The sequence below is a fragment of the Harpegnathos saltator genome, unplaced genomic scaffold (genome assembly GCF_003227715.2).
Source record: "Harpegnathos saltator strain DR-91 unplaced genomic scaffold, Hsal_v8.6 scaffold402, whole genome shotgun sequence".
NCBI lineage: Eukaryota > Metazoa > Arthropoda > Insecta > Hymenoptera > Formicidae > Harpegnathos > Harpegnathos saltator.
In genome coordinates, this window is record NW_020230209.1 from 384,272 (window position 1) to 400,193 (window position 15,922).

The 15,922-nt window shown below is 42.3% G+C and overlaps 1 protein-coding gene across 1 annotated transcript; it reads right to left on the reverse strand.

The window, feature by feature from the left end:
* Positions 1 to 972: 972 nt before the first annotated feature.
* On the reverse strand, positions 973 to 15,920 carry LOC105183824 (mutS protein homolog 4). Its single transcript, XM_019841758.2, has 17 exons — positions 13,665 to 15,920; positions 13,316 to 13,472; positions 9,992 to 10,056; positions 9,753 to 9,901; positions 7,920 to 8,113; positions 7,705 to 7,826; positions 7,401 to 7,618; positions 6,945 to 7,139; positions 6,661 to 6,847; positions 6,401 to 6,540; positions 6,225 to 6,328; positions 5,852 to 6,071; positions 5,631 to 5,732; positions 5,426 to 5,539; positions 5,069 to 5,277; positions 4,764 to 4,956; positions 973 to 2,374 (listed from the first exon to the last, which is right to left on the reverse strand). Exons 1-17 carry the CDS (start codon positions 13,771 to 13,773, stop codon positions 1,373 to 1,375), a joined length of 3,480 nt encoding a protein of 1,159 aa, XP_019697317.1. The 5' UTR covers positions 13,774 to 15,920; the 3' UTR covers positions 973 to 1,372.
* Positions 15,921 to 15,922: the final 2 nt, after the last annotated feature.

Below are 15,922 nucleotides of genomic sequence, written 5' to 3' on the forward strand. Positions count from 1 at the left end.
AGGATTCCCCTCTCAATAAAGCGATTAAAGCGAAGCATTCGTAGAAAATTTATTAGATATTATTCTGTTTTCCTCTTATTTATAAGAAGATTTCCTCTTCTCGTCAATTAACTTTCCTTTTATATGAAGAGAAATATGTTGATTTGAGTTGTCGGCTTCTTTTGTTCAGTCATGCTCTACCTCCAGACATGAACGAAAAGATAATCATATACTCATGGGTCAGAATATTTTGGAACGCTTAATATAATTACGCAAAATGTAATTGGAACGTCTTTTAAAAAAGGTATCTTTGTGTGGCTGTAACACATAACGAAGATAATTTATCCGTATTTGGTCAAATACAGTTTATAATCTACTGCAAGAATATTGAATAATATTTTCTTTCTTTTAATTGTGTTTCGTACAATTGGTTCTGACGAACATCTTTGTAGCTATGAAGTCCACAACAAAGCTGATTGGCAAATTTATCTGTTATGGTGATCTTATTTCATTCGTGCCTACTTATTGTAGAACTTGGAGTCAGAAGTACATCTATAAATATATTACTTTTTGCTATACGCATCATAATAATTTTTCAAATTAACTAGTATAACTACGTAGTAAGAATAAAGTACAGTAAGAATAAATAATAATCCTCTTAAAAAAAAAAAAATTAAATAATCTGTGTATAAGAGGAAATTTATAATTATTAAAATTAATTAACATTAAAATTATTAATATTAAAGTTAATAAGATTTGCATTACACATATAACACATAATCTCTCTCTAACTTCAAGAACAATGTGTTATAATATTTTCTTCTTAATCTTAAAGGAATCCTCTCGAGGCCGCATATAAGAATAAAATCCTCTAAAATTTAGACGATTCCGCTTATTCTGAAATCACTTTTTTCTGGATGGTTCATTTTTGCGAATGAAAAGACGTGGAAAAATATGTAGGAAAAGGTAAAAAATGTACAACATATATTCGTACGATAAAACATTTTACATTTTACATTTACGTCCATCAATCTCCCCAATCGATCCGTTATTTCCTACCGGTACACTTCCCAAGGAAGTTCTCGCGTTCAGTCGGTGGAGTCGCGTAAAAATGAAACAGCCGTAAGGACGGAAACTTTGATTAATACAGAAACAAAACTGCCATATTTGGCCCGTTTGGCGCTTTGCTTTGTCGACAACTTACACAAAGAGCGCTTATTAAAAAAACTTAGAGGAGTAAGCGGTGAAAAGTCACTGGGGGGGGGAGGAGAGTTTTCGGAAAGCGCGCGATGATAAAAATGCTTGTGGAATGTGTCGAAACTATTGGACGGTAATTATTAAAGGTAAGATTAAAAGGTAAGATTAAAGGTAAGATTAAAACAATTAAAACAAGTTATACGGGTAACATCACTACGTCGTCGTCGTCGTCGTTGGCGAGATTTGCGCGTATAGGTACCAGTATGCTGCCGAAAAAGGCCTTTTCATCAAAGGCGTTGCCCTCGATTTGCCGGAAGATCTCCGCTTCTTTAACGCGCGCGCTTATCTTCGCCACTTCACTCGGAGTCGAGTGAAGATACGACGGCGGAGTGATGTCGAATTCTCTCTCGGATAAGCAATAATCGTGATACGGGAACGACTGGGACGATCGGGGCGTCGAGCTTACGTCGAGATTCACGTCCGAGTTCGCTTCATGGCGGGACAGCACTATCGTTTTCTGACTGCTCGTCTTCGCGAAGGACGTGCACACGTAAAACAGAGGGTCGTCCGTGATGCTACTGCGGCTGATTGATTGTTCGGACGAACTCGTCTCCGGTGCGTTGTTGAAATTGCACAATTGCGATATGCTCTGGAGATTCATCGAGTTCGACGTAGATTCGCTCGCGATATCGTGTGAACTAATCGACGGACTTCCGTCGGACTTCGCCGTGGCGCCCGGAAATGAAAGTGCCGCACGATCTACAGCACCTGCTGCTTGCTCGGCTGAATCCTTGCCATCGATCGACGCAGGCTCGCCGACGACCCTCGTTAACTCCTTCTCCGCTGCTCGCCGCTCTTCTCGTTGAGTCGCGTTCGGGTTCGCGATCATTGAATCGTCCTTCCCCCCCGGCGCGAAGGAGTGCTGGACCGGACGGTTTTCGGCCTCCTGCTGTATCGTCTGCCGAGTAGTTGCGAGCGAGTTCGCCGCCGCTTGTGCGGGAACTCGCGTGCTCTCTGTCGGCCGCGTCGCCGATGCCAAAGTTCTACGTTGCTTGCTCAGGTCTAGCTGCTTCATGATGCTTATTATGTTCGCGAAGACGAATCGATTGCTCTCCTGCAGCACGCGCAGCTGGACGACCGCGTCGTAGCATGATTTCTCCCACGATACGCAATCCGTGCTCGAGCCAAGGTTGCCCTGCTAAAAGTTTGGATATTTTAATCAGGGTTGGGAAAGTTACTTTGTAAAAGTATCTGGCAGAGATGTGTGAGTCAAGAATTTTTATGTCGAATCGAATCGAATCGAGTATCATTTTTTAAATTCGAATTCGAATCATTAAAAAATTTAACATGACTATTAAACATGCAAATAACGATGGAAGATTTTAATATGAAAGGGAATTATTGATATTGATGTAATATCATCTTAAAGTAAAATATATATTTAAATATTTAAAGTAATTTATAATTAAGTTATTATTTAAGTTATTATTTAACTTGACTTATAATTAATTATAAGTCAAGTTAATTACAAGTTAAGGGCTCAAACATACGGGCCCAGATGGCCCGTTTTGTAGCTGATGCACGCAAACGATAATGTATTCGATTCCTATTCGTATTATTCGAATTCGAATCATAGGGATTCGGCTTCGAATCGAATCGAATTACATTAGATTTGATTCGATTCGATTCGAATTCGAATAGTTCGCACATCTTTAGTATCTAGGTTGCAGTTACATTTTTTTCACTGAAAAAGTAACTGGTTACAAGTTAAGTACAAGGAAGTAACGAATCGTTACTCTTTAGTTACTTTTTCACAATAATTGTGCTATTATTTTAAACTTTGTAATTATGCAAATTCCTGCAACTTTATATAAAAGTACTTTGTTGACCATTATATTCCTCGTATTGTATATAATTTTTACAAATTGGATTCATTAATTTTAGCAAGCAATTCATATTTGTTTTTTAAGACTATTAATAATAACCGGACAGAGAAATGCCCGGTTGGTTCAGTTTCCAAGTTTTTGCTGTAACTCGAATATTTCTGCATATGCTGGCCATGGCATTTTGCAATCCTTCTCCGACGATCGAGATATTTTATCCATTGCTTGAATTCTTTATATAACTGAAACCAAGCAGCGCCCTTCGCGCTGAATGCAAATTATATTAACAAATAAGGACTGGCGACGCGCAACGGAAATATCCAATAGGCGTACAATTTTTTTTGGAAGGAATACAGGTGGCGTTCGGAGAGGAGACTATTGGCGCTATTGCGTCATTTTATCTTTGTTTTATCTTTGTTTTACATCTAATGAACGATAAAGATAGATGACGCAATAGCGCGCGCACTTTGCAAATGTAGCCAGAATAACTGTACGCTTATTGCGTATCAAGCATCGTACGTCGCGTTATCGTTCTAGTCCGTCAGAAACTTAAGAAACTTAAACTTTGAAATGTATAAAGTAACTATTAAAATAACTGTTAAATTAGTCACTAGTTGTCAAACAAATGTCACCAAGTTAACTTACAGTTATAGATGAGAAAAAAGAAACGAAGTTAAGTTATAGTTACCAAGAAAAAGTAACTGTAACTGTAACTTCGTTACAAGTAACGAGTTACTTCCCAACTTTGACTTTAACGACGTCCCGTTAACGGGGAAACCTGTCGGTAGGATCAAAAAAATTGAATTTTTTTTTATTACATTTTCTTAAAATACATATTGTTAGGAATCCATTTTTAAATTCGTATCGAAAAATTCGGAAAATTACGAAAGTTACAACCTATTATTCGAAGCGACGCACAAGTCAAAATCAGAGCGCTCACTGAGTCTTTCAAAGTTTCGTCACACAATTGCTGCGGAAATTGTGGAAACAATCCTACGAAACCTAGGAATGTAAAAAAGAATTTCATGAAGTCGAGGAGAATTTATTATACGGATCTGGAATTGCCGATTAGACTGAAACTTACGTGAGTACTAGAAGTATGATCGAATAGTACATGAAGCTTTAAACATGAAGTTTTTTTTTTTCGAAATGACTTTGCTTTAACTGGCTTCCACGATTTGAGACAAACTAATGAACCGACCGACTTCAGCATGTAGTTACATATTCGAAACATGTCTCTCTATCGTGTGAACTAGCGAAATTAAAAAATATTATTTTCTCATATTTATTTTTAACGTAAAACTGTCGATTTTAACTGGCGATTTTTCAAATACAATTTTTAAATGCCTTGAAATTATTGAAAAACTAGTTTGTTTTGGGCAAGCTTGTAGATTAATTATCTTACTTGCGTTTTTGTTCCAGTCCACCGTATCTCGAGATTTCATGGGAGCCGTGAAACGGCGCGCGCCTAAACACGTCACGTTATTTTTTGTGTATCTGCTACATCATTATTCACATAACACTATAAAAATTCATTCTTATAAGTTAAATATATTATTATTTCTACAAAGTTTGAAATCAATCGTCCGTTTAGTTTCCGAAGAAAAAAGAATTCGTGAAAATAGCCTATTTTTTTGGCCTACAAACAGGTTCCCCCCCCCCTCCTTAATGACTCTGCGATAAATACTCGTAAATGGTCCAAACCTGCACATCCGCCGACCGTCGGGACGCGTATTCTCGCGCTTTAGACGTGACGCATTTCGGCAGGGAGGACACCTCCGCCAAAGCGATACCGTAGTGATCGGTGGGTGCCGTTCCGTTGTTTAATTTGTGAGTGTATATCAGGTGCAACTGGTCCGAGCCGTTCGACTCTGCCATTTTCGTCTCGAAACAGTGGCTGAGGAAGAAAGTGACAAGCGAACGGTAACTATCTCCGACGGCCCGGCCGCCGGCCGGAGAGTTTTCGTCGAGCCGGAAAATTCTATGACTCACGCAAGAGCATTACGTACATTGTCACATTGTGATACTTATTGCTGAGCTCGGTGAGGTGCAGAAAGTGCGTCGCCGCGAACGTGAATGCGCTCGTCAGCAATAATTTCTCGCATATCGACCAAGCGATGGCCGAGCCCTCTTCGACCGTGGTGTGCCGGCAGAGCTCGTCCAGGACAACGAGAGACCGCGGCGTGACGGAATGCAAAATGTATTGCGCCTCTTTCATCTGAAGTAAACGCATTCGAAAGTAATCTCCGCAGCATTCTCTCTCTCTCTCTCTCTCTCTCTCTCTCTCTCTCTCTCTCTCTCTCTCGGCTCTGGCACCGCGGTTTAATTATGCCGGATTATTGCATCTCGCACGTGCGCGCACTCACCTCGAGAACGTAGGCGGACGCGTTGAGTTCGGCGTCGTCGCGGGAGCATATCCTACAAAGTATGCGATCCGCGACGCGAAACGTCGCCTTCGACGCTGGCACGTAGGAGCCGATCTACGAACGACGATAAGAGCGAATGATCGTGAGATCGACGAGATAAATGAACGCGTAAGTCGTCATAGCTAATGGCGCGCCGCGCCGTTACCTGCGCCATAATTTGAAGTAGAACGATCTGCTTCAGGTATGTAGATTTGCCGCTCATGTTCGGTCCGGTTACGAGGTGGAAATTATACGCGCTCGTTGCATCCTGTTGATTTGAGAAAGAGATCGTTTGGCTGATTGGAAAATGCCGGCGCGCGCGTTCGATTCGATCGATTCGACGGTGTTGGTTCGGCGAATTATTCAACGCCGCTCCGAGACACTCACTACGTCGTTAGGTACGGGGAGGTCAGTGTTGAATAACTCCATAATGGGGTGCAACGAGTCTCTCAGTTCTAATTTCATCCCGAACGACGGCCGCACGTATTCCGGATTGCAACTGATTTGCGCCAGCGACAATACCAAATCCAATTCCGCCACGTCGGCGCTCAGCTGAAACAGGCAACCGATGTGCTGCCTGATGTCCTCCAGCAAGTGAGTCAGCAGACTGCAAATGGTTATTTTGTCGACGCAATAATATTGTGACGCGACGAGGCGCGCGTAAATACACGCCCGATCGTAAATCGCCAATCGCTAATTCAACATTATTCGGACGGAGGTCTGAAAAATAGGCACTGAAAAATAGGATTGTGTTGCTCACGTATTACTCATCACATAAATCTCTTCGCAGGCTTTTCTGCATTGCTTATTCAAAGTCAACAACGCCGTCGTGGTCATCGTAAAGGATCTCCTGTTTTTTCGTACCTGCGTTATTACGAAAGGTGTTACGTAAAATTGAAATGGCGCGATCGATTAGCGCGAGGGAAGACGAGTTACCTGAATAAATTCCGCCGACAAGTCGGAGATCGCGATGTCTAAGCCACGTGGCACAACTACGTGCATATGGTAGCCCAGGTTTACGTTGTATTCTAAAGATAACGGCAGCTTGTGCTTCACGGCTGACACCTCCACTAAGCCTGTTTGAAGAAATTCGCCAAGTTACCAACCGTGTGTATTTCTCTCTCTCTCCCTCTCTCCCCCTCTCCCTCTCTCTCTCTCTCTCTCTCTATTTCAGGACGTTAGGATGCCATTCATACTTTTCATATCGTTGATTAGCTCGCAATAGACTTGCCGCGCGATGTCCAGCAACTCGTTGATGCCGGCTTTTATAGCGAAGCACCGTTGCATACTCGACGAGGTGGATCCCTTGACGAATCTCGCGTCCGCGTGTATTAGCGTCATGATCTTGTCCTTCATAACTTTGAACTCGGAATTTTCCAAATTCTGCAAGACGGCGAGTTCCCGCGAGGAAAACGCGGTTAGTGGATCAACAAGAACATCGCGATCATAGCGGTGGATAAGTTTCAATGGGGACACAGACCTTTCGCATCTTCACGAAGAAGGCGTGAGTGCCGGTCGCGAGAACGGCTTCCAGTTCCGGGACGATGTCGAGGGAACTCTTGAGGAGCAGCGCGTAGTTGAGATTTCGCTCCGCGTTTTGCATGTCGTTCGTGTTTAAGGGCGTGCTCGCTAATGTCAGCAAACGATCCGTGCCGAAGAGACGTTGCACCACCGGCTGTGTGAGACACGCGCATTCTGCCTGAGTCTCGCGGCTCCCCAGTCAGAGAACTATAACGTTGACTCGACGTTGATTCGACGTTGAAATGGTTGAAATGATGAAACGTTAAATCAACGTTAATTCAACTCTCACCGACGTCGGATCAACATTGTGGTTCTGACTGGGTTCTCATGTGCGCGAGATATCTTTTGGCTCTCTCAGCCAAGATGTAACAGCGATTAAAAGATCGTCTCGGCGGACGGACGTGACTCGGTCTACCTGGAGACTGGCGCATAAAGAACGATTGTCGACCAATTCCGCCACGCAGGACTGCCGGTCCACGATCGAGCGCTCGTCGCAAGGGGGTTGGAGAATGGAAACGCGCAGTAGCCTTCTACCCATAGAGGTCAAGCAGCGGTCCATAGTGCCCAGCAAACTGACGGCGGAATGCTTGGACTGCGACACAACCAGTTCCAGACTCCGTGCGCTCTCTATATCTGCGCAATAACAATCGCGATGTAGTTCGCCGCGAGCTTTTTTCCTCCTCTCTTTCGCGTCAGCTCGCGCGGCTAGCGCGACTTACCGATCATCGTGGTGTTCGGTGATCCTTGAAACTCGATCCGCACCGATTTCGGCGCGTAAACCATATGCTGCGCGTATTCCACGTACTTGAGCAACGCCGCGGCGGCCGCTAAGGCGTAATATCTGCAATCGAAATCAACGGACCGTTTCAGACGCGCGCTCCGCGCATCGCTCGCTCGCTTCATTCCGCCGCTTAATCGATATCGCTAATATTACTTTTGTTTCACTATCAATTCCACGGTTGAGTACTCCCTCGCGCACAGAGTCCGCACGCGTTCCATGCCGGCCGACTCGCTGAAGTGCATCCGTAAGATCGGCGTGATTTTCAGCGCGTTGAATTTCTCTTTCATCAGCCGATACAGCTTGCTCGAGCAGCCTCGACGTTGGCACATCGTTTCGGGCATCAGTATCTTTGGGGGCAAAAAGTCTTACATGACACAAGTGTAAGCGGCGGTGGACGGAGGGAAAGAGTTTGGTTCACCCAAGAGAAAAGTATTATAATTTCAGAACAAGCGGCATCATCTAAATTTTAGAGGATTTTATTCTTACATATTGCCCTAAGAGGATACCTCTAAGATCAAGAGGGAAATATTGTAAACATATTGTTCTTAAAGTTAGAATGATTATATGTAATATGTATATAATGCAAATCTTATTGATTTTAATATAAATTTCCTCTTATACATAGATTATTTAATCTTTTTTTAAGAGGATTATTATTTATTCTTATCGTACTTTATTCTTACTGGTTATATTAGTTAATTTGAAAAAATTGTTATAATGTACAGCGAAAAGTAATATAGGGTGAGGCGAAAAGATGGAAACCCTTAAAAATCTCGAAAGATATAAGTTTTACAGAAAAGTGTTTCGAGCAAAAATTATAAAGCTCAAAACGATATATTTGCTGATCTTATCAGTTTGACCTTGAGTGGCGTTGTCAAGATCACAAGTCAAGGTCAACTTAAGGCAACAAAGGCAACAAAACTCAAGGTCAACAAAGGCAAATAAAAAAATGTTTCAGACAAAAGTTGTTCAAATTAATTGGTAGAAAAAGATGATGTAATAAAAAATGGGGGTTTTTGTTTAAAAAAAATAAGTTGACCTTGGCCTGACCTTGGCAACGCTACTCAAAGTCAAACTGATAAGATCAATAAATACATCGTTTCGAACCTTATAATTTTTGTCTGAAATATTTTTCTATAAAACTTATATCTTTCGAGATTTTTAAGGCTTTCCATCTTTTTTCCTCACTCTGTATGTATATAGATGTACTCCTGACTCCAGTTCTATAATAAGTACGAATGAAATAAAATCATCATAACTTCATAGTATAAAGATGTTCATCATAACCAATTGTATGGAACATAGTTAAAAGAAAGAATATATTACTCAACTTCTTACAGTAGATTATAAACTGTATTTGACCAAATATGGGTGAATTATCTTCATTACATGTTACAGCAACACATATACTTTTTTTAAAAAGCGTCCCAAATATTCTGACTCATGAGTATACGATAATTTTTTCGTTCATGTCTGGAGATAGAGCATAACTGGACAAAAGAAGCCGACATTCAAATCAACATATTCCTCTTCATATGAGAGGAAAATTAATTGGCATAAGAGGAAATCCTCTTGAAATAAAAGGCAAGTAGTTAGAATAATACGTATCTAATAAATTTCAGATGAATGATTCACTTTAATCGCTTGATCAAAAGAGGAATCCTTTTCCTGCAAAAGGCTTCGCTTAGAATATCAGACTATGGGAGAAATCACTTTACAAATAGAACACTTTTTTTGGGTGTTGAATTAACGCGACGATGAACGAATCAGACGCCGTGCTCTCACCGACGCAAACTGAATTAATAATTCTTACGAATCAAATTCGCTCCTAACAAGCAGAAGTTCCGCTTCCTTCGATCGAAATGCCTTTCATTCGTTCACCGTCATGTTGACCCGATCAAACTTCTCTCTTTGGTGCAGTAAATACGAGTAGAAAATATCGATGTAAGAATGAAAACGGTAAAGCTATCGCGATCGAGCGCTTACTTCTATCGGATCGAAAACATGGATCTTCGTCAAAGTGTTGACGTATGTCTGGCAGTCGCTGATTTGACAGAGAATCAAATACGGGTACCGAAGATCTATCGCCGCCAGGCCGACTTCGTTCTTGGCGTCACCTCGGCCGGCTGTTAATGCTGTCGCGAGAATATGCACATGCGTGAGTAGCTGTGAATAAGTAAGTCATCGGATACTATGTGGTTTTGCACTGTTTATTATTTCCTTACCGATCACCACTGAGGAATCCGCATTGCTGGACGTGCCGAGCGACGATCTCGCATTGTTGGCCAATCTAGCAAAAAAGCGAGACAGCTCATTAGCGAGAAGCGACATATTGGATTGCTCGGAAAGTAATTCCGGTCTTTTCAAATAGATGTGGTATTATGGTTGCCCTTTTAAGCAATTAACCTCATTTCAAAGCAAAAAATCATTTTACATTTTTACAACGCACGTTTCAAGTTTCATTTGAAGAGAAAAGTTGCTTCGGAATCTGTCTGTCAGGTTGTTTTTCTTTGACGTCCCATCAAAAGTGGGAAACCAACGTGAGCATTTTCGTCACATTTTGCTTTTTTATTACCGTGTAAAGGCAAAAATGCGGCGCAAGCGAGAAAAGAATTGCGTGTCGTGTATGGAGAGAATGTGTTGACTGAACGCCAGTGTCAGAATTGGTTTTCGAAATTTCGTTCTCAAAGATGCACCACGTTCTGCAAGGCCAGTTGAGGTTGATGAAGTCCAAATAAAGGCGTTGGTGGACGCGAATCGTCCACAATTCACAATTCAAATCATCGTTAACAACACGAGAAATTGCTGAGAGATTGAATTTGTCGAATTCGACCGTGTATGAGCGTTTGAAACAACTTGTTTCGTTTCAAAGCTCGATATTTGAGTTTCACACGTTCTCAAAAAGATTTGATTCGTCGCATCATCATCTGAGATTTGCTGTTGAAACGTAAGGAAAACGATCCACTTCCGAAGCGACTTGTAACTGAAGGTGAAAAATGGATTGTGTACAATAATATTAAACGCAAAAGATCATGGAGCAGACATGATAAACTAGCTCAAAGCACATCGGAAGCTGATACTCATCAAAAAAAGATGATGCTCTCTGTTTAGTTTTAGAGTTTAGTTTAGGATTGGAAAGGAATGGTTTTTTTTAGCTGCTACCAAACAATCAAACGATTGATTCGAATGTGTATTGTCATCGATTGGACAAATTGAATGATTTCATCAAGCAGAAGAGACCAGATTTGGCGAAGAGAAAAGGTGTGTGAGAAATGTTGTGTTTCATCATGACAACGCCAGATCTCACACAAGTTTGATGACTCGCCAGAAGCTGTGTTACCGCTTGGATGGGATTTGCTACCGCATCCACCATATTAATTTCTGATCTGGCATCATAAGATTATCACTTCTTTCGGTCATTGCAAAATTCTTTGGATGGTAAAAATTTTGATTCAAATGAAGGTGTCAAAAACCACTTGATTCAGTTTTCTGCCGATAAGGACCAGAAATTCTACGAGGAATCATGTTATCACCTCAAAGATGGCAAAAGGTGTTGGAACAAAATGGGCAATACTTAATTACGAATAAAACTTTTCCTTCTATTAAAAATATCGTCTTTCATTTTCATGCAAAAAACCGAAATTACTTTCCGAACAACCCAATGTTTCGGCGTATCAGAGAGACCCCAGAGAGAGAGAGAGAGAGAGAGAGAGAGAGAGAGAGAGAGAGAGAGAAGCATACAAGAAGTAGTCTATAATCGCGACTAGAGATGTGCGAACTATTTAAATTCGAATTGAATCAAATCGAATCTAATGTAATTCGATTCGATTCGAATCCGAATAATTCGAAAATTTCAAATCGAAGATTCGAATACGAATCAAATATATTAGGTCGTTAAGTATGAAATGTCCGATTTCGAATCAAAAGTTGGGCTTATTATATCTCAAACTAGAAATCTCAAACTAGAAATAGGTACAATTAATCCAAGTATGCACCTAAACTATCGGCACAGTTCTGCCATCTTAACGGTAGCTTATTCATGCCAGCAGCGAAGAAGCCTGAAAAGCAGGTGACGATGAAATCGCAGAAGACGTTTCCCACAGCTTGTTGAGTGAATTGAATATTTTTCCTTGCAAGAAATGGTCCAGTGCTTGGAAGAAGTGATAGTCAGTTGGTACAAGGTCTGGTGAATACAGTGGGTGACAGAGAGTTTCCAGGTTCAGCTCCTGTAGTTTGAGCAACGTTATTTGTGTGACATGTGGTCGAACGTTGTCTTGCAAGAGGATTACCTGTGTCTATTGATCAATCTCGGCTGCTTGATCGCAAGCATTTTCATCATTTCGCCTAGCTGGTTACAATAGACATCCGTTGTAATCGATTGACCAGGTTTCTTGAAGCTGTAGTGGATAATATCAGCGCTGGATCATCAAATAGACACTATTAGCCTTCTTCTGTGAATATTCGGTCTCGGACTGTGTTTCAGCACTTTATCCATATCCAATCATTATGCCGAACACTTGCAATTGTCGAAAAGAATCCGCTATTTATCACACGTAACAATACGATGTAAAAATGGTTCGCTTTTACGTCGTGATAGTGAAGAGAGGCAAGCTTCGAGACGACTTCTCTTTTGGCGCTCGTTTAATTCATGCGCAACCCATTTATCCAACTTCTTTATCCTGCCGATTTGTGCCAAGTGATCCAATATTGTTGAAATAGTAACGTTAAACCTTGCTGCTAATTCACGCGTAGTTTGAAATGTATCCGCTTCCACTACAGCTTTCAGTTCATCATTATCCACCTTGGTCTCGGATCACCAACGTGGCTCATTTTCAAGATTAAAATCGCCAAAACGAAACTTCTCAAACTATCGACGTATTGTACGTTTATTAACCACATCTTCACCAAACACTTCGTTAATATTTCGAGTTGTCTGTGCTGCATTGTTTCCACGACGGGACTCATATTCGAAAATAACATGAATTTTTAACTTGTTCATGGTTACACAAACATTGCTGTAACAAAGACAATTCGAAAGATAATCACAAATCAAAACATGCGTTTGAAAGAGTGATGATGTACCTTCACAACAAGAAAAAGACCAAAAACTGTAAGGGTGAAATATCAGAGATATCGACTGTCGAACTTTAGGTACTTAAGGAAATCGGACATTTCATATTCAATGACCTAATATTAGCGTTTGCATGCATCAAAAAAGCTACAAAACAGGCCGCCTGGGCCTGTATGTTTGAACCCTTAACTTGTAATTAACTTAACTTATAATTAATGACTTAATTATAAATTACTTTAAACATTTAAATATATATTTTACTTTAAGATGATATTACAACATCAATATTCCCTTTCATATTAAAATCTCCCATCATTATGTGCATGTTTAATAGTCATATTAAAGTTTCTAATGATTTCATTCGAATTCGAATGAAATTTCATAGATTCGATTCGACTCGAATTAAAAAAATGAAATTCGATTCGATATAAAAATCCTTGATTCGCGCGTCTTTAGCCGCGACATTTGTATAGCTCACCGTACGCTGCGACGAGAAACGCTCGACAGGTAGGACGACGTGGAGACGCAATTCTCCTTGTTAGGTCCCCAATTACGCCTCGGCGTCTTTGTGTTCGCGGCGGAACTCGCCGGCCCGGAGCTCGTCGAAGGTTTCGCGAGGTCGGCTTCTGCGAATTCTGCGCGAAGACTCATGAGTCGCGTGAGAGCGTCAGTATCGAGTGACAGGATGATACCGAAGCATCACCGCGGATTCTCTCATTCGCCACATATACACCGCACACGGTGTTCGAAACTTTGGCTTTCGGCGGCCATTGCGACCGTGAGAGACCCGCGGTTTTCGCGCGGCGTGGCGACGCGCCGATACTTACGATGCTTCGGAAAGAGATTCGTGACTCGCTGGGTGTTCGACAACGCGATCCTTCCTCTCGACGCGTAACCGCGTCGTCCTCTCGCCGGCATCGGCTGTATCACGTTCATTTTGCGAGGGGAAAACGGCGAGTCGCGATGCCCCCGGCGACTTTACCGCGGCGTCTCGTCCGAAGTTGCCCGCGTGCTGCGATCGAATCGCTCCAATATGGCGCGCAACAATCGATCTCGATCTCGATCTCGACCGCGTGCGATTCGAAGTCGTGTACGAAAACGCATGCAGACGAAAGTATACAAACGCCTCGGCTTCTCAATGATATATTTATTTACAATCTCTCTCTTTCTCTCTCTCTCTCTCTCTCTCTCTCTCTCTCTCTCTCTCATTCAACCTTATCGCTCTTATCAATTTCGCGATATGAACGTACGTTCCGATTAATAATAAATAACACGATCACAATCACTATCCCGCTCGCAATAAATATCGCTCTTTATCGTCGTCTCTTAGAATTCAGATTTACATTTGTATATTTACAGTTACAACAGCATAGTTGAAAATCGATTGTCTCTCGGCGGCTACTTTGTCGAGCGCTCTCGATCTGCCCGGCTCGGCCCAAACTGCTTGCTTCGTTCTACGTGTGTGAAATTATCTACGAACGACTGTGCGCGCGCGCGCGTCGCGCTGCGGATTACTCGGCGAGATATCACGCGCGCCGCGACAATGCAATCGCGCGTGTCGCTCGTCGCGCGCGACAGGCGCGATAGACCAGCGGACTTTTGAGAGGCGCGCGCTATCTATTTACACATATTTTCGTCTTCGGACGCGCGAACTCAAGGTATCATCGAGGAACGGATGGCGTCGATCCCGAAGATAAAGTCCTATTACGTGGTACTGACAGTCAAAATTAATCGCACACAGTGTTGAATACGTCGGGCTATGATCTTCGCGTTATATTATTTATGGATGTACACGCATGCATCCGTCGGCGGTGTCGAGCGAAACGCATTCGGGAATAAGATGGACGACGTGTTCCGTCGAGTGCGCAGTTTGCAAACGTATCTGTATACATTTACAAATCTGTAGGTATACTCCCACGCGAAGAAATCCTCACTCGTCACCCCAAGTTCGAAGGTATTTCGCCCGACAATGTTTTCGCGGTTGAATGAGACGGGCAATTCCCAAAGCACGCAGCAACGTCCGCGGATCGTCGGGCGTTTTTTTTTGTTTATTACTCAACTCGCGATCCGTGATCGTTTCTTGCCCGTCGTCAGTTTCGACTCGACGCGACGCAACGCGCTCTGAACGATCACGCGCGAATTACAAGAGTTACAGGGGGATAGAGAGAATTTGGCGAAAAACGTGTAAAGTGTCTCGAAAAAGAAAAGCACAAGTAGTAACGTGGGCACTAATGAACCCTAATAAGAGGCTCAAGCGTCTGAGATATTTTCGAGAAGAGCAGTATTTTTACACAGCGATTATACACGAGGAATACAGACGCTGCACGTCGCAGCACCACTTGACGTACCCGTTGCCTTCCGTTAACGAGCGAGAGGCACCGAGAATAATCGACGGCACCTTCGTGCGTTCGCGTACTGCCTATTATAATTGCCTAAAATTTACAATGCCGCGACAGCAGTCTCTTAGATAGATTATTAATTGCAATAATAATCACAAATTACGTAAAAAAATGCGTGTGCATACGCGCACGCAAGCACACATACAAACACACACACACACACACACACACACACACACACACACACACACACACACACACACAGACAGCAGAGACGCATAGGCGCCCATGTACCCATCCACCCCCACACACATTCACACACTCATACATGTATGTTATAACGATATGTGTACATGGAGAGATAGACGCGCGACCGATCAAGACTTATCACATCGTGTAGACTTTTCATCAGAATTTCTAGTAAAAAAGAGAAAAAAAAATCTCTCAACGGTACGAACGCTACCTTTCAGCGAAGAACTTTCTTCACAGCGCGCCGAGATCGCGACGATTTCGCGCTCGTACACGCAAACGCACGCACGCGCAATCGTGCGTGTGATTTTCATTCCGCGCGACGCGTCGTTTCCCCGTCGCACTTTCATTCAAAGTAACGCGCACACGCGTTAATATCTTACTAATCGTACGAGGATCGAACGCTTGTCGCGCACGCAATATGTATATATAGAACATCCGCGACGAGATGTAAAGTGATTATTAAAATATAAATTTAAAGACAGATGGTATATATA